Here is a 27,272-nt window from a genome sequence, read left to right as displayed (position 1 = left end):
ACATCATTCTGCTCTCAGATTACATAGTAAAAAATCTAGTGACAGATTACCTTTAAATTGTACTAATTACACCTGTAATCTGGTGCATCTGCAATGTACACGCCAGTGTACAGTGTTTGGTAACAATCATAACCCAAATCTACTCCACGCAATTCACGGCACAGAAAGATTGGCGTCATTTTCGCCGGTGTGAAAAGGTTACGTCATTGATGTACATTGTGACAGATTTCGCAAAGAAAATTGATCCTGTGACACATTTACGACTGGTTGTATCAGTAAAGTCCAGCGAGTGACTAAAATGACGCCACGTTTGATAAAAGCTGGCCTTGGTCTCTTGCTCTGAAGTTGCAGGAGATGTGCTCTGCCTCATTGGCTTCCACACACCTCGAAAGTCTTAGGGGGATTTCTTCAAGATTTCATCAAGTACACCAGCATTGATCCAGGATCCGCTGGAGTAAGATGTGCCACATTTATTAAGAATAGGCCACGTGCAGGAATCGAGCAAACGTCATCAACTCAGTTCACATGATGCGAAAGTGACCCGCACCGAGTCAACCCCTTTTATGCAGGCTGGGCTTATAGGGGTATTCCCATATCCAAGATCCTATCCTAATATGTAATAGGTGTAACAATAATATTAGCAAAAACATCCAATTACAAATTTAGCATAGTTCTTCTGATTCGCTCTGTCTCTTACCCCACGTGCAGGGCATTGCAGTAGCTTAGGTACCCATAGTTATGTCCACTCACAGTGACAATTAGACAGCTCTTAGTGGTCATAACCATGGATACCCAAGTTACTGCAATGTCCTGCACATGGGGTAAGTGACATAGTGAATCTGAAGAAATGTATTAAATTTCTAATTGGAGGTATTTGCTAATATTATTATACCTACTACATACTGGGATAGGATCTTGGGAGTTGAGAACACTCCTTTAAATGTATTCTCTTCACTACTGTAGAAGTTAAAATTTAATAGGTCCATGGTGGTATAAGGAGAAAAAAACAAAACCCCATACTTCCCTCCAGGACAGACACTGTTCCGCTGCACTGTGTTCCTTTTCTGGTCTCCTTGCAGTTGGGCAACACATGACTGCTGCAGACAGTCTGGAAGAAACTAACTAAATGGAGTGTAAAGACTGCAGCCGATCAGCAGACAGTTGATGCACCCCACTGCAGAACCAAAACTACCCCTGGCGGTTAACCATTTAAATGCCATATTCAATAGCGACAATACTCCTATGACCATTTATATGACTGTGCAGCCCTTTAAAATAAAACACAAGTAAGTTGATCCCTGTAAGACCCCAAAGTGAGGCTCCAGGAGCGAGAACTTGTGTAAGTTCTATCTGGACGCGCGTTGGGGCGTGTTATACTTGATATTATATAGCTTGCTTTGACTATTATTTAAACAATTTACATCTAAACATATATCTAGCTTTAACCTCTATGTTTTTCTGTATGCTCGGCATCACTTCTGCTTCTAACAATAAGAAAATATAAAGGAGTTGCCGATTCTGAGAAACTGCTTAACCCGTGTGATATGACAAGACTGTCATATGAGAATGTAAGCCCGCAAGGGCAGGGTCCTCTTCCCTCCGTACCGTTCCATCAATGTTAGTTTGTTTACTGTAAGTGATATCTGTATTTGGTATGTAACCCATTCTTATGTACAGCGCCATGGAATCAATGGCGCTATATAAATTATTAATAATAATAATATGAGCTCATTTACTCACATAATAGATATAACCCTTTTCCTTATATTTCACAAGTTTTGTAAAATCTAAGCAGCAAGAAAGGTTCATGTCTGATAATAACCTGTTTTAAGGCTTGGAACCACCACATAGGCAGAAATTATCTCTAAGTGATTTTCCTCTTTTTATTTGATGTGCGTGTCGCACTCGCTCGGCAGTGATGTGCGTGTCGCACTCGCTCGGCAGTGATGTGCGTGTCGCACTCGCTCGGCAGTGATGTGCGTGTCGCACTCGCTCGGCAGTGATGTGCGTGTCCCACTCGCTCGGCAGTGATGTGCGTGTCCCACTCGCTCGGCAGTGATGTGCGTGTCCCACTCGCTCGGCAGTGATGTGCGTGTCCCACTCGCTCGGCAGTGATGTGCGTGTCCCACTCGCTCGGCAGTGATGTGCGTGTCCCACTCGCTCGGCAGTGATGTGCGTGTCCCACTCGCTCGGCAGTGATGTGCGTGTCCCACTCGCTCGGCAGTGATGTGCGTGTCCCACTCGCTCGGCAGTGATGTGCGTGTCCCACTCGCTCGGCAGTGATGTGCGTGTCCCACTCGCTCGGCAGTGATGTGCGTGTCCCACTCGCTCGGCAGTGATGTGCGTGTCCCACTCGCTCGGCAGTGATGTGCGTGTCCCACTCGCTCGGCAGTGATGTGCGTGTCCCACTCGCTCGGCAGTGATGTGCGTGTCCCACTCGCTCGGCAGTGATGTGCGTGTCCCACTCGCTCGGCAGTGATGTGCGTGTCCCACTCGCTCGGCAGTGATGTGCGTGTCCCACTCGCTCGGCAGTGATGTGCGTGTCCCACTCGCTCGGCAGTGATGTGCGTCACACTCTCTCGGCAGTGATGTGCGTCACACTCTCTCGGCAGTGATGTGCGTCACACTCTCTCGGCAGTGATGTGCGTCACACTCTCTCGGCAGTGATGTGCGTCACACTCTCTCGGCAGTGATGTGCGTCACACTCTCTCGGCAGTGATGTGCGTCACACTCTCTCGGCAGTGATGTGCGTCACACTCTCTCAGCAGTGATGTGCGTCACACTCTCTCAGCAGTGATGTGCGTCACACTCTCTCAGTAGTGATGTCATACTCTCTTGTGTATCAGAGCCAACAACCTGTCAATCAATCACAGGAGAGTGGCACTAGGCAGGGAATACAGCGTGAGGCTGAGGAGCTGTAAGTGCAACATCACACCGCGATGCACTAACAGACACATATATACATGAACGTCAAAATGCGATTTCTCACTGTTGGAGCATCACTTTAGGGTCATAAAGGGATCAACTTACTTTGACTTTTAAAGGGATATACATTCATTTAAAGGATTTCGGGGTGAGACGTTCCTGACCCGTTTACTTTAAGTCCCCCCCAACCCATCGGTCCCTGCCGGTGCGTTAATAGCATAGCTATGACCTAACAGTCCAACTCTGACAAGCTATAATGCTGTGGAATACCAAGTGTCTCAAAGCATTATGCAAGCGATCACAGTTTCTAAGTTGCCTAGTTGAACAAATATATATATACCCCCCTTATAGCACTATAAACCAGAAAAACCTGACCAGCACCTCCTAGTGTGAACTGGTGCCAGCTGCTTTAACTGTAAAATATATTAAGAGATAATGCAGCAGCACTCCATATGACCAAAATACGTCTTGACAATGAAAATATTAAATCTAAATTGTTTTTTTCCTCAGCAACAAATACTTACAAAAAACGAAGGTTTTTAGCGCATAAATTGGCCAATTCATGTGTGCCCATCAACCACGGCAAGGTAACCTCCCCCTGATGGGTAACTACTTTGCCTAACGTGCCTCTTTTGGGCTACAAGCGTACAACTAAACGGACAAACATGTCTTCTTCTGGGCTAAAAACACCTACATTTAAAGGGCAAGCAGAGCTGTTTATACAACACCTGCTGGTTAATGGGAGGAGTGCAGAATCAGGCAAGAGGCAGTTACACCCCCTTATAGTAATACAAACCAGAGAAACCTGACCAGCACTAAAAACCTTTGCTTTGCATTGCATTTAAAAGAAAAAAAAAATTCGGATTTGCCTTATTTTGTTTTTATCTTCATCACCCTATGAAAAAAAAAATAAAAATTCTACAAAAAGGTAGTCAATAAAACAAGTAAAAAATAAAATAAAATTGTGTTAGGTATTACTACAATCATCATATAATGATATTAATTTGGTATTTTAATGTATGGTGACCGATGCAATAAAAAAAACCCACACAATTTTTTGTATTTGCATTTTCCCCCTCCATCTCGCCAAATAGTAATAAAAATTAAATCAAAGTATATTTGCCCCAAAATGGCGGTGATAAAAAAATGCAACTCATTTTGCAGAAAACAAGCCTCATGTAGTTTTATTGAATGAAAATTAAAAAAAAAAAAAAAAAGTTATGGCTCTTTGAATGCGAAAGTAAAAAAAAATAAAAAAAAAAAAACACGAATAGGTCACTATTATCAAACCTGTCTTGGCATTAAGGGGTTGAAATGAAAAATCATCCTTAACTTTGAAAATAGGGACTACACCGATCATCGAAAAGGTTTTTATTTGTTTTTTTAATTTTAGGCCACCAGGGACAGTGGGGCACATAACACTGTGATCTTCTGAAGCGCCAGTGCAAAAAAGGTGGCGCGTCAGAAGAGGTTCCCTTAATGGAAACTAAGAACAAAATGAAGCAGTTACTGAATGGTTAACGTTGAAAATTGTGTTTAATATAAGAGGCCAAAACTTTATCACACTTACCTCAACCCACAACAAGGAAGCGTAATGAACCTGACAAAAGCCAGAAGTACTCTCAATGGGAGAAGCGTGAACACATACAGGAAGGCGTCCAGGCACAGGAAGAACCCGAAGATCATCAGCTGCAAGACAAAAGGGGAACATGGAGAAGGTCATTCCTCTAATCTTACTGCATGTGGAATCAGCTGGTTCAACTGATCTCCTATAAAAAAAGGTGTCTCATTACCAAGGTGCCACACAAGAAACATCTTATGATGGGTAAAATCAGTGAGCTGTCTCAAGGCATTCACAACCTTATTGTTTCAAAACATACTGATGCCTTTGGTTACAGAAGAATTTCTAAACTACTAAAGGTTCCAGTGAGCACTGTTGGGGCCATAATACAGAAGTGGAAAGAACATCATTTTACCATAAGCCGGCCATGACCAGGTGCTCCCAACAACATTTCAGACAGATGACTGAAAATAATTCAGAAGAGCTGTCCAAGAGCCAATGACCACCTGTGGAGAGCTACAGAAAGACCTGGAATCAGCAGGTACAATTGTTTCAAAGAAAAATATAAGTAATGCATTCAACCTCCATGGCCTGTATGCACGCTCACCACGCAAGACTCCATTTCTGAACAAAAATGTTCCAGAGCATTTAAAGCTTGCTCAACAACATTTAGACAAGCCTGTGAAATACTGGGAGAATATAGTCTGGTCAAATGAGACCAAAATGTAACTCTTTGGATGCCATAATAAACACCACATTTGGAGGCCAAAAGGCACTCCACATCACCCCAAAAACACCATACCAACAGTGAAGTTTGGAGGTAGGAACATCATGGTGCATGGCTGTTTTTCAGCATACAGCACTGGAAAACTTCATATAATTGGAGGCAGGATGAATGTACAAATGTACTGGGATATTCTTGATAAAAATTTGCGGTCATCTACCAGAATGATGAAACGAGGGTGGACATTTCAGCAAGACAATGATCCCAAACACATAGCCAAAGAAACTCTCAATTGGATTCAGAGAGAAAATAAAGCTGCAAGAATGGCCGAGCCGATCACCTGACATGAATCCAACAAAACATTTATGGAAGGAACTAAAGCTCAGAGTTTATAGACGAAGCTTCAGGATTTGAAGAGTGTTTGTGTGGAAGAAGAAGTTGTCATCACTAACAAAGACTTTTGTAAAAACTATTAATTACATTTGAGTAAGCGGTTTCCATACTTTTACCCTGGGTCATTACTCATTATTACACATAATTTATGGACATCTATGCTTTGATTTGCTTGCCTGTGTGGATGGGTTGTTACAGAGATCTATACACTGTGCAGAATTATTAGGCAAATTAGTATTTTGATCACATGATACTTTTTATACATGTTGTCCTACTCCAAGCTGCATAGGATTGAGAGCCAACTACCAATTAAGTAAATCTGGTGATGTGCATCTCTGTAATGAGGAGGGGTGTTGACTAATGACATCAGCACCCTATATAAGGTGTGCTTAATTATTAGGCAACTTCCTTTCCTTTGGCAAAATGGGTCAGAAGAGAGATTTGACGGGCTCTGAAAAGTCCAAAATTGTGAGATGTCTTGCAGATGGATGCAGCAGTCTTGAAATTTCCAAACTTTTGAAGCGTGATCACCGAACAATCAAGCGTTTCATGGCAAATAGCCAACAGGGTCGCAAGAAGCGTGTTGGCCAAAAAAGGCGCAAAAATAACTGCCCATGAATTGAGGAAAATCAAGCGTGAAGCTGCCAAGATGCCATTCGCCACCAGTTTTGCCATATTTCAGAGCTGCAACGTTACTGGAGTATCAAAAAGCACAAGGTGTGCGATACTCAGGGACATGGCCAAGGTAAGGAAGGCTGAAAAACGACCACCTATGAACAAGAAACATAAGATAAAACGTCAAGAATGGGCCAAGAAATATCTGAAGACTGATTTTCAAAGGTTTTATGGACTGATGAAATGAGAGTGACTCTTGATGGGCCAGATGGATGGGCCAGAGGCTGGATCAGTAAAGGGCAGAGAGCTCCACTATGACTCAGACGCCAGCAAGGTGGAGGTGGGGTACTGATATGGGCTGGTATCATCAAAGATGAACTTGTGGGACCTTTTCGGTTGAGGATGGAGTGAAGCTCAACTCCCAGACCTACTGCCAGTTTCTGGAAGACAACTTCTTCAAGCAGTGGTACAGGAAGAAGTCGGTATCGTTCAAGAAAAACATGATTTTCATGCAGGACAATGCTCCATCACGTGCATCCAACTACTCCACAGCGTGGCTGGCCAGTAAAGGTCTAAAAGAAGAAAAAATAATGACATGGCCCCCTTGTTCACCTGATCTGAACCCCATAGAGAACCTGCGGTCCATCATAAAATGTGAGATCTACAGGGAGGGAAAACAGTACACCTCTGGGAGCAGTGTCTGGGAGGCTGTGGTGGCTGCTGCACCCAATGTTCATCGAAAACAGAGCAAGCAACTGACAGAATCTATGGATGGAAGGCTGTTCAGTGTCATCATAAATAAAGGTGGCTATATTCATCACTAATTTTTTTGGATTTTGTTTTTTGCATGTCAGAAATGTTTATTTCTAAATTTTGTGCACTGATATTGGTTTACCTGGTGAAAATAAACAAGTGAGATGGGATTATATTTGGTTTTTATTAAGTTGCCTAATAATTCTGCACAGTAATAGTTACCTGCACAAACAAATATCCTCCTAAGATAGCCAAATCTAAAAAAAATCCCACTCCAACTTCCAAAAATATTAAGCTTGGATATTTTGGGTTGATTGAGAACATAGTTGTTGATCAATAATAAAAATAATCCTCTAAAATACAACTTGCCTAATAATTCTGCACACAGTGTAGTGAGACCCGCTGTGCGTGACCATACTCATGTGTGGGGCTAATACAGGGACATGCCCTTTACCAGGGATATGTTAACACCCAGTTGCCATTCTTTCAAACATTTCCAGCAGGAACACTTGGATCTAGGAAACAATACTTGTCAGGCGAGGTGCCCGATCCTCTTGCCCATAAATGTAATATAGAGTGAATGGCTGGTGAGTGGACATGTAAACCTAGAACAGTGAAATCTTCACCTAAACTGCTCTCAATCAATGTACTCCAATATCCAGCAATTCTCCACAGCGATGGCCAGGCATGCGGTCATCACACCTCCTCCTGGCAATGTGCAACATTTCATGAGGGTCATATATTGCACTGGCATTAATCAAGATGCAGAAAAATTCCATTACCCATAGAGAGTCAAAAATGGTGTACCCATAAACTATTGCTTTGGTCCTCAATGGGTAGAAGCTGCATGTAAAGGGGGTGGTTTACCCCTTTGGGGGACAATACATTTTTTTCCAAGTAAAAAAAAAAACAAAAAAAAAAACAATAAGAGCAAATATCACCCCCAGATATGGACATGCAGGTCTTTGAAACATACATCTATGAACACCTTTACATCTTCTATCTGTTGCTGCCTTCCCAAGACATTAGCGTTTTCATTAATATCCAAGTGAGTCATTTGCTCTGCCTCCAGAGCTTGTTACCCCACTCAGAACCAGCCATGTCATAAGCTTGATTGATAGCTCAGTGTAGGATTTACTTGCCTGACATCACACCGACAGTGAGCCAATCAATCAAGCTAAAAAGGCTGGTGATGGGCAGGTAAACAACCTCGGGATGCAGAAGCTTGGGAAGTGCTCTGTCATAACCTGAGCACTTAATGTCTCTTTTTAATATGACTGAAAATGCTAATTAATCAGAAATGCAGCAACAGATAGAAAATATAAAAAGTGTCATACCCACATATATGTAGCTTGAGGAGATGAAGAAGGGGAGGGTGGATCATCTTACTAACAGATACTCTTTACAAGGTATATTTACAGGTTATTAGATTGCTTTATTTAAACAGAATGAAAATGACTTGCTTTTTCTATTTGCTGTTGTTCTCTTGCAATAAGAGCTTTTATCTTACATAGTGGACAAACACTGGCGGAGCTTGAGCAACAGCTACATTCCAAGAGAGGAGTTAACTCCTAACATCCCAGCCACCTCTTTCCAGCCTATTGATTCTATGCAGCAGTTAGCTGCTCATTTCCCTCCCCCCTCAGCTTTTGACAGAGCTCACATCAGTACGGCATAACAATCCCCAGACACTCAGAATTGGCAGCCTCCAGAGCAGCTCTCCTAATCAGTGCTCTCACTTTCCCGAAACATGTGCTTGTTCAAAGTCCCTGTTATCTCTACATGCAATAAAACATAGTAAACTCACAGCACGCACTTACAGAACGTAGATTCCAGTGAGTAGCTCCAATCTGATACTACGTATTTTCACTCAATGAGCAGCACTTGCCCCCAAGAAACCGGAAGTAAGGAGACTGCATAGTTCTGAGCTGCTCAAAGGACAATTTGAAAATTCCCCTTTTGCATGTAATTGGGGCTCAGTTGGTGAATCTGCTATAAGGTCCCACGGATAGTTTGTAACTTTTATCTGTATTTTACAGAGCTCATCCAAGCTGATTTATGATGACAGACCACATCAAAGTTGAATGTGCAATGAAATAAAGAGCCTGTAGAAGCCAAACCGTGCAAAATAATTTTTAGTCCCAAATACATGAAGCACTTCAAAGTATACAAAAAAATACATATATAATACAAATAAAATGATGTAGAGGATAGAGAAAATGTCGTATCCCCATATAACGAAGGGGCCAAGGAACACAGTTCCCCATCCAATGCTACTCCCCAAGATATAAATGTGACATCGTGTCATCATGTAACATGCAGTGTTCCCCTTTAAGTTTTAGCTTTGGAGCGCAGGGAACACAACACGCATGGAGAAGTCAGATGCGGACAGTTGCAGATAACGTTTGCAACAGTAAGGCATGTGTGTGACCACTAAAATTTATTGCCAGGGGTGGCCACCGAGAAGCAGACACGGAAAATGTACTTATATTGTATTACAACCACGTATCAGTTTCGCCCCAGTCACCCCAAAACGTATAACGGGAATGAAGAGGCGGTCTGTGTAAATCATTGGGCACAGGGGGTGCAGAATAAGTGCCTGTACCAGGGCATCAGTCGCTCCGGCTAATACAGTGCCTGTAGACTATAGAGCGGTGAGTGGCGGCAGCGCTGTATCAGGAAGGAGGAAGCAGATGTGTAGAGTGATCTCTGAGCTCCGACCACACACGGTGCTCCGCCAGGAAACCTGACAGAGGAGCTGCCGCCTTACTGCTGCCTACATCACTGGTCACCTGGCTGCTCCACCAGCCCCCCAGGACCATGACACAACAGCGACAGAAGCAAAAGAAAAAAAAAGGATCAATCATCATCGAGGGGTCATAGGACATTATTGTGCCGCGACCTCTCCAGACAAGTCCTAGTCACCCGCTGCCGCAGTCCGGTAGTCTCCTTCAGCCCGGTCATCGGTGCAGGCTCAAGCAAATGAGAGAGTGTCAAAAATCTCTGCCACATATAGATGTATCCCAGAGTGTGAACTCATGTAGGAGTCTAGAGGGGTATTCCAGCTTCATAACTAAAGGTAGAATTATACAATTTTACTGAACACTTTTTGCAGCAATTCTTCGCCGTTTTTAAGATCTCTTCTGTCAGTATTAATATTTAGAATTTACCTCCAATAATCTTAAAGGGAATCTGTCACCAGGTTTTTGCCACCTAATCTGAGAGCAGCATAATGTAGGGACAGAGACCCTGATTACAGTGATGCGTCAGTTACTGGGCTGCTTGCTGTCATTTTGATAAAATCAGTTTTCTCTGCTGCAGATCTAGCTGTTCCCTGAATGCTGAGCTCTGTATAACCCCGCCCACACCACTGATTGGCAGCTTTCTGCCTATGCACAGTGTACACAGAAATCTGCCAATCAGTGGTGGTGGGTGGTCAGGGTTATACAGAGCTCATGGCAGCAGGTTTACTAGTCATAGTTCAAGAAAAGTGGAAGGCACTCACCGGACTGTGTTAAAATGCTTATTGTTTCTTCTTTAAAAACATCCCAAGCTGGGGGTATATGTCATGCTGTTCTTGACGACGGCCGTTTCGCGCTGACACGCACTTCAACGGGTCAAACAGGTATGGGGAATGTAACAAAGGTGATTACTTTTAATGTAATCAACACACAATTTTTCGGGCCATAAGACGCACTTTTTTCCTCCAGAATTTGAGGAAAATGGGGGGTGCGTCTTATAGTCTGAATGTTGGGGGTGGGTGTATATATATGTGGGGTGTGGGGGGGAGCGGTATCGGTAGAGGAGCGGGGCACAGGAGGCAGCAGCCGCCCGCTGCAGCCTACACTGTCCCCGCTGCTAAAGAAAATGAATATTCAGTGCTCCTTAATAGCGGTGTACAGTGTAGCCGCACTGCTGCCTGCTATCTCCTGTGCAAGCTGTTAAAGGCATGAATATTCAACCTCTCTTCACACCCATGGGCGTGGGGAGGGGGTGAATATTCATGCCCTTTAATGAGTGGGCACAGGAGATAGCCGGCAGCAGCAGCAGCCGCAGAGCGGCTCCGCTGTGTGCCGGCTATGAAGGAGAGTGAAGTCACTGCTCCCCGTGCACACAGTCCAGGCGTGGGGACCAGTGACTTCCGGCAGCTGATCTCTCCTTGTGAGCCGCGAATGGCAGTGACGTCATGCGCGGCTCACCTGGAGAGATCAGTGCAGGCAGACCAGACGCAGCGCTGGAGGAGAGAGAAGAGAGGTGAATAGGAGTGTTTATTTTTTTTTTAATGTGCAGCCTGACGGGGATGAGGGGTGCCAGGCATACCAGGATGGAGGGGTGCCAGGCATACCAGGATGGAGGGGTGCCAGGCATACCAGGATGGAGGGGTGCCAGGCATACCAGGATGGAGGGGTGCCAGGCATACCAGGATGGAGGGGTGCCAGGCATACCAGGATGGAGGGGTGCCAGGCATACCAGGATGGAGGGTTGCCAGGCATACCAGGATGGAGGGTTGCCAGGCATACCAGGATGGAGGGTTGCCAGGCATACCAGGATGGAGGGTTGCCAGGCATACCAGGATGGAGGGGTGCCAGGCATACCAGGATGGAGGGTTGCCAGGCATACCAGGATGGAGGGGTGCCAGGCATACCAGGATGGAGGGGTGCCAGGCATACCAGGATGGAGGGTTGCCAGGCATACCAGGATGGAGGGTTGCCAGGCATACCAGGATGGGGACCACATATAAAAGGAAGGGGGGGCGGCATATATACCAGGATGGGTGATATTGTCAGAATTGGGGGACATTACCCCTATACCAGTGTCAGCAGAAGACCCCCTCCCCCTTAAAAGTGCATCATGATCACATTTTTTGCTTAAATTTTTATTTTTTTATTTTCCTCCTCTAAAACCTAGGTGCGTCTTATAGTCCGAAAAATACGGTATTTGTGTTTCTTGCTTTTTCAAAAATAGTCTCTAGGATTATTTTAGGATAACTCCTCCTCAAAAATCTGCCCTCCAACTCTTTTGCCTGTTCCAAAAAACGATTCACGTGAATTGATTCGCTGGAGTCGTAAAAACTGACTATATGGCAATGAGTTTTTTGTATAAGATGGATGAATACTAGCATAATGGAGTAGCATATTTGTTGAGGAGGGCTTCCTAAAAATTTCGGTTTTAATACTCAGTTCTTCAATAATGATCCCAACATCCAAAAAAAATTGAGCTTGGTTCCCCCAAAAACTGAGGTAAAAAGCATGAAAACAAGGTAGCGAAGGTACACGCTACCGGCGTGCCCATCGCAGTGCCATTATGTTGAATGAACCATTCATCCATAAATTGAAAGGCATTATGGTTAAGAATAAATTTAACTCCTTCTGCAATAAACCTGGTCATGTCCTCACCAATATCTGTGCTGGTCAAAAAAGATTTCATAGCTTCCACACCCATTTCTTGTGGGATTCTTGTATAAAGACTCTCTATATCAATACAAACTAATGAAAAATCCTCCTGACATGTAAATTCCCTCAGGACTTCTAGAAAGTCATTAGTATCTTTTATATACTGTAGGATGGGATTGATTTTAAAAGAGGTTTTAGGAGCCATTCCATGTACTTAGATAGGGGTTCTGTAAGGGACCCTATCCCGGAGATAATTGGGCGCCCGACGGTTGAGATATAGACTTATGTATTTTTGGAATAAAGTACCAATGAGGTCTTTTAGGGCAGGGTTCCCCAACTCCAGTCCTCAAGGCCCACCAACAGGTCATGTTTTCAGGATTTCCTTAGTATTACACAGGTGATAATTGCATCACCTGCACAGGTAATAATTCCATCACCTGTGCAATACTAAGGAAATCCTGGAAACATGACCTGTTGGTGGGCCTTGAGGACTGGAGTTGGGGAACCCTGTTTTAGGGAATTCAGGGTAAAGTTTTTCAGCAGTTTTTCTGGTGATCAAGCCTAGTTCTACTTGTTTTTTTTTGTTTTTTTTTTAGGAAGCTCTGTAGTTCTTTTTTTAAATTGTGAATTGGATTATGTCCTAATTTTTTATATGTATTTGAATCCATTAGTTGTCTCATCGCTTCTTGATGGTAATCTTCTTGGGTGAGCAGAACTAGGTTCCCTCCCTTGTCTGCTTCCCTAAAGACTAGATCTTTCCAACCCCTTAGTATATTTAATGATTTTCTTTCACTTGAGAATAAATTGTTGGTAAATTTGGGATAGATCATGGCCTTTACCTCCCTCAAAACTGATTTGAGCATTTGTGGGAGTTTCATGAAGCAGATCCCAGGCTGACGCGTTCTGCTGGTTTGGAGCAGGTGCCGTTACCAGCAGGAGGTGGGGACCCACACAGACCCCCTACTCATGGTGGATCCTACGCTTGGAAGCACAGGGACCCACCGGCCTAAATGATAGATTAGAGAGGTAGGAGTTTCTATAAAAAATTTTAATGTTTTGCTGTTTTGTTTATATGTTCGCAGCGGTGTGTGAGGGTCTTATTCTGACCCCTTTTTGGTGATGTCATTGTGTGTTGATTAGATTAAAAGTAATCACCTTTGTTACATTCCCCATACCTGTTTGACCCGTTGAAGCCCATGTCGGCCATCGTCAAGAACAGCATGACATATACCCCCCAGCTTTTGAGGTTTTTAAAGAAGAAACAATAAAGAAGCATTTTAACACAGTCCGGTGAGTGCCTTCCACTTTTCCTGAACTATTCACAGTATCTTTTCGTCTATGAATGGAAGCTTTTTTGCACCCAGGGCTTGAAGGGATAGGTGCTTAGTCCTGCTACATGAAGGAGTGATTGGAGGTGTAGGTGCTGGTTTTCCTGTTGTTTATTCCAATTGAACAGGCTTACTAGTCCTCTAGTGATAATCTGCTGATTAAACAGTGATTTTTTATCAAAACTACAGCAAGCAGCCCAGTAAGTGATAAATCACTGGAGTTGGGATTTCTGTCTTTACATTATACTGCTCTCAAAGTAGGTGGCAAAAACCTAGTGACAGACTCCCTTTAAGACCCCCATATACATTAGATGAAAACAGGCTATTCCCCAGCTAGTATTTTTTTAAAAAACAAACCCTTATCTTCACTCACCCTCCCCAGGTCCAGCTGAGTCTCTGCTGCATCTCCTGGTACCTATTATTTTCTTACAGCAATGACGAGCATCACTACAGCCAATAACGGGGCTCAGTGGCTGCCCAAAACCGCTGAGATCACTGATTGGCTGCAGCGCTGTCGATGTGACATCAGCGTGGCAGACAATACCAGACACTGGGAGAAGCAGTGGAGACTCAGTGCTGGACCTGGGGAGTATGAGCAAAGTCCATATAGTTTTTTTTTTTTTTAAACAAATTGCGGCTGGGGACAGAGGCTTTCAGAAACCCTTTTAGGGTATGTGCACATGATGTTACAGAGATGCCGTCGTTCTAGCGGTGGCTATGCTGCTGGCGGCTTTCAACTCTATAGGATGAGCATGTCACTTTTTTTTAACCACCTCAGGGTTTCAAAAACCTGCAGCTGTTAAAATAATTGACATAAGATGGATCAGAAGCACAGCATTGGTGTTTTGACATTGCTGTACATTATGGTCACTTTTTGCTGTGCTTTCTCAGGCACATTCCAAGAGGAATAGCCTTAAAGGGGTATTCCCATCTCCAAGATCCCCTCTCAATATGTAGTAAGTGCAATAATAATATTAGCAAATACTTTGAATTAGAAAAGTAGTATAGTTCTTCTGATTCGCTATGTCGCTTACCCCATGTACAGGGCATTGCAGTAGCTTGGGTATCTATGGTTATGACTAGTGATGAGCGAATGTTTTGTTAACCCTTTCGCCGAGTATACTCAGCCGAGCCAAGAGTATTTATAGCGTGCTCGGGCTTTAAGTTTTCGTCGCTCTGTGAACATGATTTGCGACTCTTTGACAGATTTAATACATGTGAGGAATGCTGGAAAAACAGGCTTTCCTCACATGTATTAAATCTGTCAGTTTTTCCAGCATTCCTCACATGTATTAAATCTGTCAAACAGTCGCAAATCATGTTCACAGAGCAACGAAAGCTTAAAGCCCGAGCACGCTATAAATACTCTTGGCTCGGCTGAGTATACTCGGCGAAAGGGTTAACAAAACATTCGCTCATCACTAGTCATAACCATAGATACCCAAGCTACTGCAATGCCCTGTACATGGGGTAAGCGACATAGCGAATCAGAAGAACTATACTACATTGTACTGTTCCTTGCACAGTCAGATCTCAGCCTGGAGGTGGCATCTCACATCATCTAATGCTGGCTCAGTGGCATGAGACTACAGGTTTATGGTGTTAGTCCTGGCACAAAAGCATCAGAGGAGAGGAACTAATATAATTCTTTACAAAGGCGTTCGGACATGTTTTACCCCGGTCGTCGGCGGCTTGTGTGTAACATCCTAGACAAGTACGTAAGCTTTGTATACAGTACATGGCGGCCTGTCTACAGAGTATATAACTGTATCCAGGGCTGGCGACATTCATTCATCCATGTTTGTCGCTGCACATAAATACAAGGCTGGAGCCGGATCCTGCAGACACAGGTCCATGTGCTGCGGAGAGATAACGCTGCTGACTGACGAGCCGCAGACCCTTCCCTCTCGGCTGCCGGTGACGTCGCTCATCTCTGGGGGTGACCGTGTCGCTGCAGGACGTCACTACTACTCTGCACATTACAGAAACAGGAAATGTACAAATCCTCAGATTCTCTCATCTTGTGCTGATGGGAACGCAGGAGGTTTTCACTTCTGCTCCCAACTAAAGTGAACGTAAAAATTGCAGGCGAACATTGGGTGGCAGTCAGGACGGACATGGTCCTGGGAATCCAAGATATCACAGACAAGAAACCAGCCGCAACGGCAAAGGACAACTTGTATATAGGAATTCTGCATATAGTATAAAAGTATTAGGACACAGCAAGTCTTCATTACTGAATTTTATTTTTTTTCCCCTTCACTCTCATTGCCCCCGCCCCCACCACCGGTGTACAACAAGCAGCCCCATTGCCCCTTCCCCCCCACCAGTATACAACAAGCGGCCCCATTGCCCCTTCCCCCCCACCAGTATACAACAAGCGGCCCCATTGCCCCCTCCCCACCGATGTACAACAAGCGGCCCCATTGCCCCCTCCCCACCGATGTACAACAAGCGGCCCCATTGTCCCCCCCCACGCTGAGGTAGAACAAGCGGCCCCATTGTCGCCCCTCCCGCCCACAGTGTACAACAAGCGTCCCTATTGTCGCCCCCACCCCGGTGTACAACAAGCAGACCCACTGTCCCCTACCCCAGTGTACAACAAGCGGCCCCATTGCCCCCACCCCCACCAGTGTACAACAAGTGGCCCCATTGTTGTCATCCCCCCACACACACACACACACCGGGGTGTACAACAGACCCACTGTCCCCCCACACCGATGTACAACAAGCGGACCCACTGCCCCCCCCCCCACACACCGGGGTGTACAACAAGCAGACCCACTGTCCCCCCCCCCCCACCCACCGGTGTACAACAAGCAGCCCCATTGTCCGTCCCCCCCACACCGATGTACAACATGCAGCCCCATTGCCCCCCATATATAACACCCGGTCCCTCGTATGGTAGGATGGCTGGTGGTGTAGAGCTCACTGATACCAGTGAGGTCCTGTAATAGGAGCCACCGGGTAACAAGGCCGTTCATGGCACCTCTTCCTTCTAAATCTTACCCCATCAACTGTGAGTGATATTATTGAGAAGTGGCAGCAACTCCACCACGAAGTGGAGACCCCGTAACATTAAAGAGTCATGTCCCCGAGTACAAGGAGCAGAGGACAGAAAAGTCACCAATGCTCTGCTAACTCCATAACTACAGAGTCCAGATCTCCTCTGGTATCAACATCAGCACAAACACTGCGCCCCCGCCAGGAGCTTCGAGCAGCTGCATACAGCCTTACATCACCAAGCACAATGCCGAGCGTTGGATGGAGTGGTGTAAAGCTGCCACCACTGGACTCTGGAGGAAACGTGTCCTGTGCAGTGACGGATCACACTTCTCTATCTGGAGTATGATAGAATTTGGGTTTGGTGAATGCCAGAAGAACATTACCCGCCTGACTGCATTATGCCCACTGAAAAGTGGTAGAGAAGGGATAATGCTGTGGTTATACAGAGGTCAGCTTTTGTCCCATAGTTCTGTTGAAGGTAAATCTTAAAGGGGTTGTCCGGTCTTAAACTACAAGGCTGCAGTCACTATGTGGCTGCAATCTTGCGAATTCTCACATTGCGCGCACTGCACGCTGTGCAGATACTCCGGTGCTGGCAGTGTGTGGTCAAGAGACTACAAGTATACGATATGCATACTCCCAGCTACATTCCAACTAGACGTCTCCAGCCTCACTCAATTCACTCGCATTGAACGAGGTCACACTCCTCTAGTCGGAATGTTGCGGGGAGTATGCATATCGTATACTTGTAGTCACATGACCGCCTGCTCCTGGCGAATCCTCAAAGAGCAAAGTGCACGCGATGTGAGGATTCACATGAGTGACTGCAGATTTGCAGTTTAAGACCGGACAACCCCTTTAATGCTTCAGCATATCCAAACATTTTGGACAATTGCAGCGTCCAGCTTTGTGAGAACAGTGTGGGGAAGGTCCGCTTCTGTTCCCCATAACTGTGCCCAGTGCACAAGGTCCATAACCACATGGTTGGGGTGAGGAGTTTGGTGGGAAGAATCCGACCTGCAGCGCAGAGCCCAGACCTCAACCCCATCAAACACTTGAGCAGATTGTGGGCCTGGCCCTCTCCTCCAGCATCACAAATGCTGGATGAACGGGTGAAAATTCAGACACTTCCAAAATTCTGTAGAAAACCTTCCCCGAAGAGTGGAAGCTATTACAACCTGCTCCTAGTGCCAGACTTTTGTCATGTAGACATGTCCCCCAATAATAAATGCAGGATACGAGGCCTGTGTCCTGAATGCGTCTGTCCTTATTAGCTCTCATGTCTAAGCACAGCTTCATTACTGCACCGATTTCCCCTCTGGCCTATAAAGAGATCTCTTGTTCTTTGGGCAGATAGATACTGAAGCTGAGAAGTGCACGGTCCCCTCTCCACTCCCCTGAAGAGTCTGCCATGAATGCTCTTCTTTCTGTACACAGGACACCATCTATGATTCACCTTTTCCTGTGCTTTCCCCCTTATCTGCACTCTGATACCTGGCAGCCTTTGTAGGTTACTCCACACCTACACTCACAGTACAGAGTGTGCGTTCTGCCCTTCTTGAAGATGTAGATTTCCACACACATTACAAGTCAACCATTGAATGTGCAGATCGAATTCAATATGCCGAATACTTTGCCTCTCAAGGGAATTAAGTCACTCCCAGTTGTGGTTGGCAATAGTTTATACACCTCTTCCCGTGGGCAGAAGAAACAACCAAATATGGCTTTCTTTAGGAACTTTACCACACATTCTGATCTACCATTTACACCTCTATGTGTTATCTATGACAGAAGCAGCACCATAGCCAGCTATGTACAGGAGCTGCACAGATTCTACACCATAAACCTAGTAGGGGAAGTTTATTGCAGAATATTTAGACAATTGTTTATTTCTTATCTAGCTCAGTTTCATGCATCTATGAAGTTTTCGATCAGGCTCGAAATGAAATGTCCGGTCTGACCGCTGGCCATCCTGACCTGAGCTAGCTGCTCTATATATCCCTGGCTGGGAGACTAGGTGGCCCGGCCAGGTCTTCAGATCTGAGCAATGGTAGCCTTTGTATTCCCTAAAATACAAAGGCTACCACTGACTGGAATCTGGGATCTTTAGTTCCATGAGGTATTGGTACAGAAAAAATATTGGAAAGTTGTATAAAAGAAAGATGGGGCCTGTCGGAATTTCAACATGCCTGATCCTTGCTTAATTCTCTTTTCTCATTTAAAAAAAACAAACACATGCAGACTCACCCAAATGAGTGTGGGAGAGCCAAGACAGATACCTGTAGGCCAAACACATATTAAAAACAGGTATATGGACACCTTATGTATTAAATTAAAGAAGTTGTCCAGAGCATTAAAATTATTTTTAAAAAAGGCACGGACTAGTATACAAGATAAATAAACGCAACTCACCCTAACAGATCCCCAACAAATCCAATTCTAATAAGTAACGGGCCTCCACTGGTCTCTACTTTCTCTTCCTGCCAAAACATTGGAAATGTCGGCTCAGCCAATCACTGGCTTAGGTGGGTCACCGCTGCTGCCAATGACTAACTGAGAGGGTATTTACAGCCACTACCAATGTTTTGAGAAAGGACTAGAAAGGGACTGGGTAAATATCAGAACTGGAGCTGTGGGGCATTAATGAAGGTTTTAGGTCATCTTTTTTTTTTCAGACCATTTAAAAAACAAAACAAAAACAAACAAAAAAAAACATCCACTGGACAATCCCTTTAATTATGTTGAGAGTTAAAAGGTCAGAAGACGGCCTCCACCAACCACACACAGGGAACGACGGTTCTCTAATATTCACATTCACACTAACCTTCTCCAGCTCTCGGGGGATCCGTAGGCAGGTGTACACCCGCTCCCGCCTTTCCCTGTATTTAGCCTCATTATGTTCCAGGAAATATCCCCGGGTGAGCTCCGCACTGATGAACCGGAATAATGACAGATCTGAAAGACAAGAAAGTGGACGGAAAGTCAATTTACAAGTTTGCCAGGAAAAAAAAATGTTGGTTACCTGCGGGGCTGTGGAGGTGGAGTCGGTATAAAATGGACCGACTCCTAAAATATATAATAAATTGGGTACAGTAGTTCAATGCAGTTTGTGGGGAATATTTTTTCATAAGAATTTGGGAAAGTTATGAAATGTCCTATAAATGTCTGTCCTATCCCTGATCTAAGGGTCTAGACTTTTAGCTGAGATGAATCTGTGCTGCAGTAAATTTATCACTTAAACATGAGCCATATATGAGGGAGGCGGAGTTGTGGAGTCGTATGGAAATTGAGGAATCGGAGGTTTAGCTTGCCAACTCCACAGCCCTGGTTATCTGGGACGTTTATATATATATTTTTTTACAATGTGCCTAAGAACTAACAGGCGGGTAATAGCTAACTACATGCCTGTTGAATCCAGCACGTATCCAATCCCTGTCGGGCACCGATCCGATCCCTGTCGGGCACCGATCCGTCACACACCACTCCTGCCAGTGATTCTGTGGTTACCATTGACATCACATCAACAGGACAGCGGCTTCTGTTCTGTTGACAGGACATGACTCCTGACATCATGCTGAATGACAGCCAGCTCTCCGCTGCCTAACTGTGGGGAGCCGGCAGTCAATCAGCATGACGCCGGCAGTCAATCAGCATGACGCCGGCAGTCAATCAGCATGACGCCGGCAGTCAAGCCCCGTTGACAGAGCAGCCTGGAAGAAGAGGAGCTGCTCTGTTGACATGGAGCAGCTGATTCGCCAGCAGGAGCAGTCGGTGCGCGCTCTGAGCCGGCGCAAGGAACAGGCAGGTAGTTAGCAATTGCCTGTTAGTTTTTAGGCTCATAATTAAAAAAAAAATCCTGGATAACACCTTTAATTATGTAATTTATTCTGAAGGCTCCTAACATCTGCTGACCAGTTTGCTGGAGGGCAGGGATTAGCAGTCCTGGTCTACAACTGCAAAGAAAGGAATTGGGGGGAGGATCCTGCTGCAAGTGGTTTTACAGCCGGATACAGGATGGTGAGATAGTGGAGGAGGTCATCGAGAAGATAGATATTTATGTATTTCTCAGTTTTGATGGCAAAATGAGACACAATAGGATCAAGGGAGGGAATTGTATTAATGGGGGATTGCTCAGATTTTTTATTTTTTTTTATTTTATTTAGTGTTGCTTTAGGAAGAACTTTGTCTGGTCACGCAGCGATGCGGGGACGTGGAATTTAGAGCGAACCTCTTGTCTTTTTCCGCTCCATTATCGTTGTTTTGCAGAACGACCAGTACACGATATAAAGCATTGCTATCACGTTCCTGGCAAATGCTGTAAAGAGTTCAATGTCACCTCTTCCAGCTCATTCATTAAACTGCTCAGAAGTTGCGTAGTGTAATAATACAGCAGGATCCTGTCCAATGGGACATGAATCAAGGCGCGTGGTAGAGTTGGAAATGTCAAAGTCAAGACTCTGACCTCCGTGAAGTCGTCAACTGAAATAATGCAACGGCGTCCGCAGTTATGAAGCGCGATGGTGACACTACGATTGTATCACTCCTCCATGGTGCAAACTACAGACCTGCATTATAAAAATAAGGTTCACTCTTGGGAATCACATTGATATATTAGGGAACTGCACTATAAGCAATTCTCTGATCATACATCTATAAGGCCCTGCTCATATCTTGTTAGAGAACTAAACCAAATACGTCCAATGGGCTCGATCCCTCCTATGGAGGCCAGAAGTCTGGGCGAGAGTCCCTTTTTTATGCGCAGGTGTAGCATGGACAACATCTTCCTACACAGCAGCACACGTCAGAGGTATAAGTAGGGCACTAATACCGATGTATGCATCTGTAGGATGCCTTTACTACGATAGAATCAGGCTCTAACTCATTCTTCAGCAGTGTGGAAATATCAACCCCTGCACCCTGTATCTTCCCACAATCCAGAAGGGAAAATACATGATCAGCGGCTGGCCCTCCGTTATGATGAAGCATTGGGCACCTTCATTCCCAATACAATCGGGTTTGGCTTTGACGAGCAAACATTAATTTTAACGTTCTGTCATTTCTGTGTAGCCCCAAAATGGAACATTTATTTTAAAGAGGCTCTCCGCTTTTAACAAAGTGGAACCCTGAGCAACTGCAAGTAACAAACCCAAACAGTACTTACCCTCCAGTCCACCATAGCTCCGATTTATGTATTTTGGCTGCTGCGGTGATGTCAGGACTAAAGTGCACATTACCGTAAGTGAGCAGAGATGCTGAGCTCAGTGATTGGCTGCAGCGGTGACATGAGCTGCAGTGGTGACGTTACCACTGCAGATAAAACACAGAGTGGAGCAGCGGCGGTGAGTGAGCACTATCTGGATGTGTTATCTTACTTGATTGCAATTGTTATAAGACAAACATGACGCAGAGCAGGATGTCAATCAAAGCGCTGGGGACGGGTTTACAGCCGTCTGTCACTCACAAAGTGAGCGGTGACTCAGGACTGAAAGCCGGCGGCTTCCAAGAGGAAGCAAGTCAATTTTCTCCCAGTGGCCACACTTTCAGTAAGGTGGCCAGTTAAGCACAGATTAACCCTTTATTTACATGTATATAACGTTTTAACAAGGTGACAAGTTCCCTTTAAGATCAAGCACGATACTCGGCATCGCTGGCAGTCCCATAGAGAATGAAGCGTAGGTTGGACATCAGCGCTATCCAGACCGTATTCTCGGGACTGCTGGGGTTTCCAGCAGTCGGCCCCTTACATTCTCCCCTCTCCTATCGATGAGGAATAAGTTACTGGTTCGGTACAAACCCTTTTAATGTTCTATCTTTATTTTAGAAGAAATCCCTTTTGATTCCTCTGATAACACTGTGATCCGGCCAGGTACATAGCTATTAACCTCTCGGCCTTCAGGACTTCTCACGTTACTGGATGCCAGCAACAAGCACCCACAAGAAGGCATTTTCCATGCCAGTCCACCTCTCCCGCAGGCGTGCCGATGCTTCGGGGACGCTTCTTGTAAAACAGTGGCGTGCTGCTATATTAGGGGGGTGACTGCACCAGCGTCAGCTCAGGTTATCGGTTGCTACAAACAACTAGAAACAAGAGTAAAAGCAGCTGTTACCTAAACATAACACAGGCGGAAATATAAAGGGCAACATCAGCAAGTACCGGGCAACGCTCCTGTGCCCACAACCCTTCACCCACTTCATCGAGGGCAGAACTCCGCCTCTGTACTATTAGAGACGCGCTGCCAATATGAAGCTACTCACATTTCTGCTGCTTTACTGTTAGCTCTCAGGAAGACTTTAAACACTTTAAAGAGGTTCTCTGGGCTGAACAAAAAAGTCTGCCGTCTCTCTATGTGCCCACATAGAGGAATCCTGACAGTGTGTGCACTGTATGAGACCATTAGAGGCAATCGCAGCCAGCAGAATTCTGAATGCAGCTCTGAATGTTATTGGTGCATACAACATGATTTTAAGTGAAGTAAACGAAGAAATGTTGTTACTGACAGCAAAGTAAGGAACATGCATGAGGCCTACCAATAAAGTGAACCGATTTTTTCATGCAGTCGCTAGGGCATACATGTCAAACTCTGGCCCATGGGCCAAATCTGGCCCACAGGGTGGTTATATTTGGCCCCCGACACCAGAACCACTATCCCTATGTGGGCCCATTATTCTGCATGAAGGGCTATGCGGGGCCCATTATTCTGCATGGAGGGCTATGCGGGGCCCATTATTCTGCATGGAGGGCTATGCGGGGCCCATTATTCTGCATGGAGGGCTATGCGGGGCCCATTATTCTGCATGGAGGGCTATGCGGGGCCCATTATTCTGCATGGAGGGCTATGCGGGGCCCATTATATTGTATACTGGTTGGCCCGTGACTTTGTCCAAGTTTTGAATTTAGGCCCTCTGTGTATTTGACATCCCTACGCTAGGGTGATCAGCTGATTACAACAGGACCTTCGTTCAGCACCCCTGAAAATAGCTGATTTTGAGGGAGGAAGCCAGGGCCACCTGGGCATTTTCCCTTCAGCAGGACAGGAACCACTCTAACAAAGCAGCCCTCAACTCTGGGGTGTAAAGGAGAACAAGAAAGTCCCCTATATGATTGTCTAGCATGCTCGCTCATCACTAGTGATAATATTATGGCTGGAATAGCCCTTTAAAGTGAACCTGTGACCAGATTTCACAAAATAAACATTTATAGATCTCTTGGACCTGTTGAGGCTGATATACTTCCTGAGATAATCGATAGCAGAATAGATGTTTAATGTGTTTAGGAACACCGGAGATTAAAATGACAATTTTATGATGGTCGTTTTGATATCGGCGTTATACAGGCATGGATTACAGTAAGCACATCAGCCTCTTCAGGGGTAAAGGATCTATTCGACAATTTACGCAGCAGAGATGAGCAAATCGATTCACAAAAACCATCCCTGTGGCCGAGTCTGTATCCCATGGCTGCCGGACAGGACCCCTGCGAGCCGCCTCTTACTGCTGACATCCACAACTCATCCTCCGCTTAGTAGTCCTGGCCACCATGATGACCTCAAGCTGGGCCGGCTAATAAGAGGCGCCATGGATGGCAGCAGAGATACAAGGTTTTTTTTTTACTGCTAAATTTTTATGGTTTTTACCAAAGGGACGTGTCTATTACCTTTTGATAAGAAAACAAAAGCATACAACGAAAGAGGGACTACCAAAGGTTTTCTTTAGAAATTCATATAAAGTTTATTATTAAAAGGAATAGAAGGCACAAAATAGGGGAAAAGTGAACCCGAGAACAGTGGTAGCATTAAAAAGCCTCTCACAAAGCATGGTCACTGCCCCACGGGACCCCACATATTCTAATTTGTACAATCATATTATTCAGGCTTAGAGAACGCCAAACCGTTGTTGTCATAGCAACAGTGGTTAACAATCAGAATAATATATATATATATATGGCAATCTAGTAAATCACCTCTATAGTACATAAAGAGTAGACAGGAGAGAATTGCTCATCAGCTCCCTTCAATGTACAATCCCTATATCGAATAATGGTTGCCAATACATACCAGGGATTGAACCAAATCACGGAGTCCTACCAGGAGGCCTGAGACCGAGGGACCCGTCAGGAGAGCGCACACGTGAAGTGCCCCGACGTGCGTTTCAAACTCCCTTCTTCAGGGGGCATAGACCATAAAAATCAGCAATGAATTAAAAGGCCAATAATAGAATGAGCGCAAATCATCCATCAACTGGAATGGGAGAGGGAGTACCGCCTCTGACCCGATGGCTATTCACTTGATTAGCTGGCCTGGCGCCCCTCGATATGTGCGTCACCACAGGCCGGCCGTTTTATGAAACGCGGAAACCCCCTACAGATGTGAGCCGCAATGTGCGCAGCTCTGGAGTGAGGCTCCGATCGCATCTGTTCGAACATTCTGCTTGGGCACTCTGACGCTACACCGGCTGGGCTATGCGAGAATATCAATAAGGAACCATAAGACGTTACCTCCGCTCTGTAGCTGTACTTACAGTACTATGCAAAAGTATTAGGTGGGTGTAAAAAAAATGCAGAAAAGTAAGAATCATCTCAAAAATAGAAATGTTAAAGCAGAACTCCAGCATTTTTTTCTCATTTTACCGCTGGAGTGGTGCTTCTTATCTACAGTCCTTGACCCCATTTCTTATACTCACCTGCCACCATCTTCCCGTTCTATCGACACCGCTCCCGACGTTCTCCGGCAGTATGTGACCTCCAGTGTCTTCTGGAGCGCGTTGAGGGTCCCAGCTCAATACGAGTCTATGGCAGCTTCGCTCTGACTCACATAGACTTATATTGAGAGCTTGTGATGTAACATCTGGACAGTCAGAAGCTATGGTCACAAGATGGTGCCGTGGGACTGGAGCGGCGTCTAAATAAGGTGAAGATGGCGGCAGGCAAGTATGAGACTGGGGGGCAGGGACCTTAAATTAGAAGCACCACTCCAGTGTTGAAAAAAAAAAAAAACTGCTGGAGTGGTGCGTTAATAATTGATACAAATAAACTAACAAAATGTAAAGTGAATGAACAAAAAAGAAATCTAAGTCACATTATTATTTGGCGTGAATGCCCTTTACCTTCAAAACAGCAGTTCTTCTCGGTACACTTGTACATGTACACAGTTTTTGAAGGGACTTGGCAGGGAGGTTGTTCCAAACATCTTGGAAAAGTAGGAGAATAACATCACAGCGGAGCCCTGATCTCACCATCATCATCCAGTCTGTCTCGGATTACATGAAGAGACATCCACAGATCTGCGGTTAGTTCTCCAAGATGTTTGGAAGAACCTCCCTGCTGAGATCCTTCACAAACGGTGTACAAGTGTATGAAGAAGACCTGATGCTGCAGTGAAGGCAGATGGCGGTCACACCATTAAGGAGATTTGGATTTCTCTTGATAGAAATAAACTATTGACACTTCTAGTTTTGCAGAATTATTTTCTGTTGCTTTGTATATAATAGTGGATTCCTGTATATAATGAGACTCCACGCTTCACCTGGGGCCACATATGGCGACAGCTGCCGGCTCCGCTCCAGATCTAGTGCTGTGATCCCAGGGTCAGACACCTGCCTGGGCACCGTGCCCACGTGTGGCTGTTACACAATGTGCTCCAGGCCTGATCCACAGAGGACATCGGTGCCAGATAACACACGGACGCTGCTCCTCAGAGAACGGTCAGCAGCTCTATATACTGTATGGGGGGGTTTGTGCATGCTGGATCGGAACTGGAGAGAAGCGTCACAAGAACAATCAGCAGCCGCTTATCTCTATGGAAAGATGCTAATCAGTGTTAATGCTTGTCTGCTGGACACTGACCTATATACATATATATACACACACACACACACACACACACATACATACAGCACTTCCCTGTCTGCAGTGCTGCTCAGCTGACAGCCATCACCTGCTGCCGCTCAGGGAGGGGCCCCTGGGTAAACAATGGCAGCTCTGGGCACAGATGGCAGCTGTGCACCGCCCCGGTCACTGCAGGGTTAACCCCCCACCACCTATTAGTCACCCCTCCACCTGTCAATCACCTGACAGGCGGCTCCTCTTCTCCTCCGGCCGCTGCACGTCGCTCCTCTCGTAGAAGCCCAGCGTCTCTGCGGGGCCCGCGCTGCTCCCCGCCGTCTTTTTCCCTCCATCCTCCTCCTTGTCTTCGCCACTGATAGCCGCCGCGTCCGCCATCCCCTACCGCGGCGGCCAGGATCCCCGAAGTGAGTGTGTCTCACCAAACACAGCACGTCATCACCAGGCGCCGGCGCCAGGTCTGCCAGGGAGAGCGATGACTGCGCTTACACCACGGGGCGGGGTCTGGAGGCCGCCGGCGCCATCTTGGATGAGGTCTGAATGCCCTCAGATAAGTCTTTCTATGGTTCAGTCTCCTGCTGCCCCTGAGGTAGCATTGCTGGGGGTTGTTGCTGCAGAGTCCTGGTGGTTTCCTGAATAACTACCTTCATATGTCCTAACTTTTACTAAAGAGCAAGAGGGACAAACTATGCAACCTCCTTACCATGTCTTTCTACCCAGGCAGGAGGCGATATCA

At 45.5% G+C, this 27,272-nt stretch overlaps 1 protein-coding gene across 1 annotated transcript in view; it reads right to left on the bottom strand.

Annotated features, from left to right (window-relative positions):
• The window catches only part of TAPT1 (transmembrane anterior posterior transformation 1), a 56,568-nt gene extending 29,532 nt beyond the window's left edge, over nt 1-27,036 (bottom strand). Inside the window, exons 1-3 of the mRNA XM_073647177.1 lie at nt 26,764-27,036; nt 19,523-19,653; nt 4,496-4,614 (exon numbers count right to left, since the gene is read on the bottom strand). Coding sequence (XP_073503278.1) covers nt 4,496-4,614; nt 19,523-19,653; nt 26,764-26,914 — 401 coding nt within the window. The 5' untranslated portion in view covers nt 26,915-27,036. The remainder of the gene's footprint in view (nt 1-4,495; nt 4,615-19,522; nt 19,654-26,763) is intronic.
• Between the last annotated feature and the right edge of the window lie 236 nt (nt 27,037-27,272).

This window comes from Phyllobates terribilis, unplaced genomic scaffold (assembly GCF_046119375.1).
Source record: "Phyllobates terribilis strain yellow unplaced genomic scaffold, ASM4611937v1 Scaffold_1__5_contigs__length_1240528914, whole genome shotgun sequence".
Lineage (NCBI taxonomy): Eukaryota > Metazoa > Chordata > Amphibia > Anura > Dendrobatidae > Phyllobates > Phyllobates terribilis.
The sequence above is the reverse complement of the archived record's forward strand: the minus strand, read 5'-3'. Positions and strand labels throughout refer to the sequence as shown.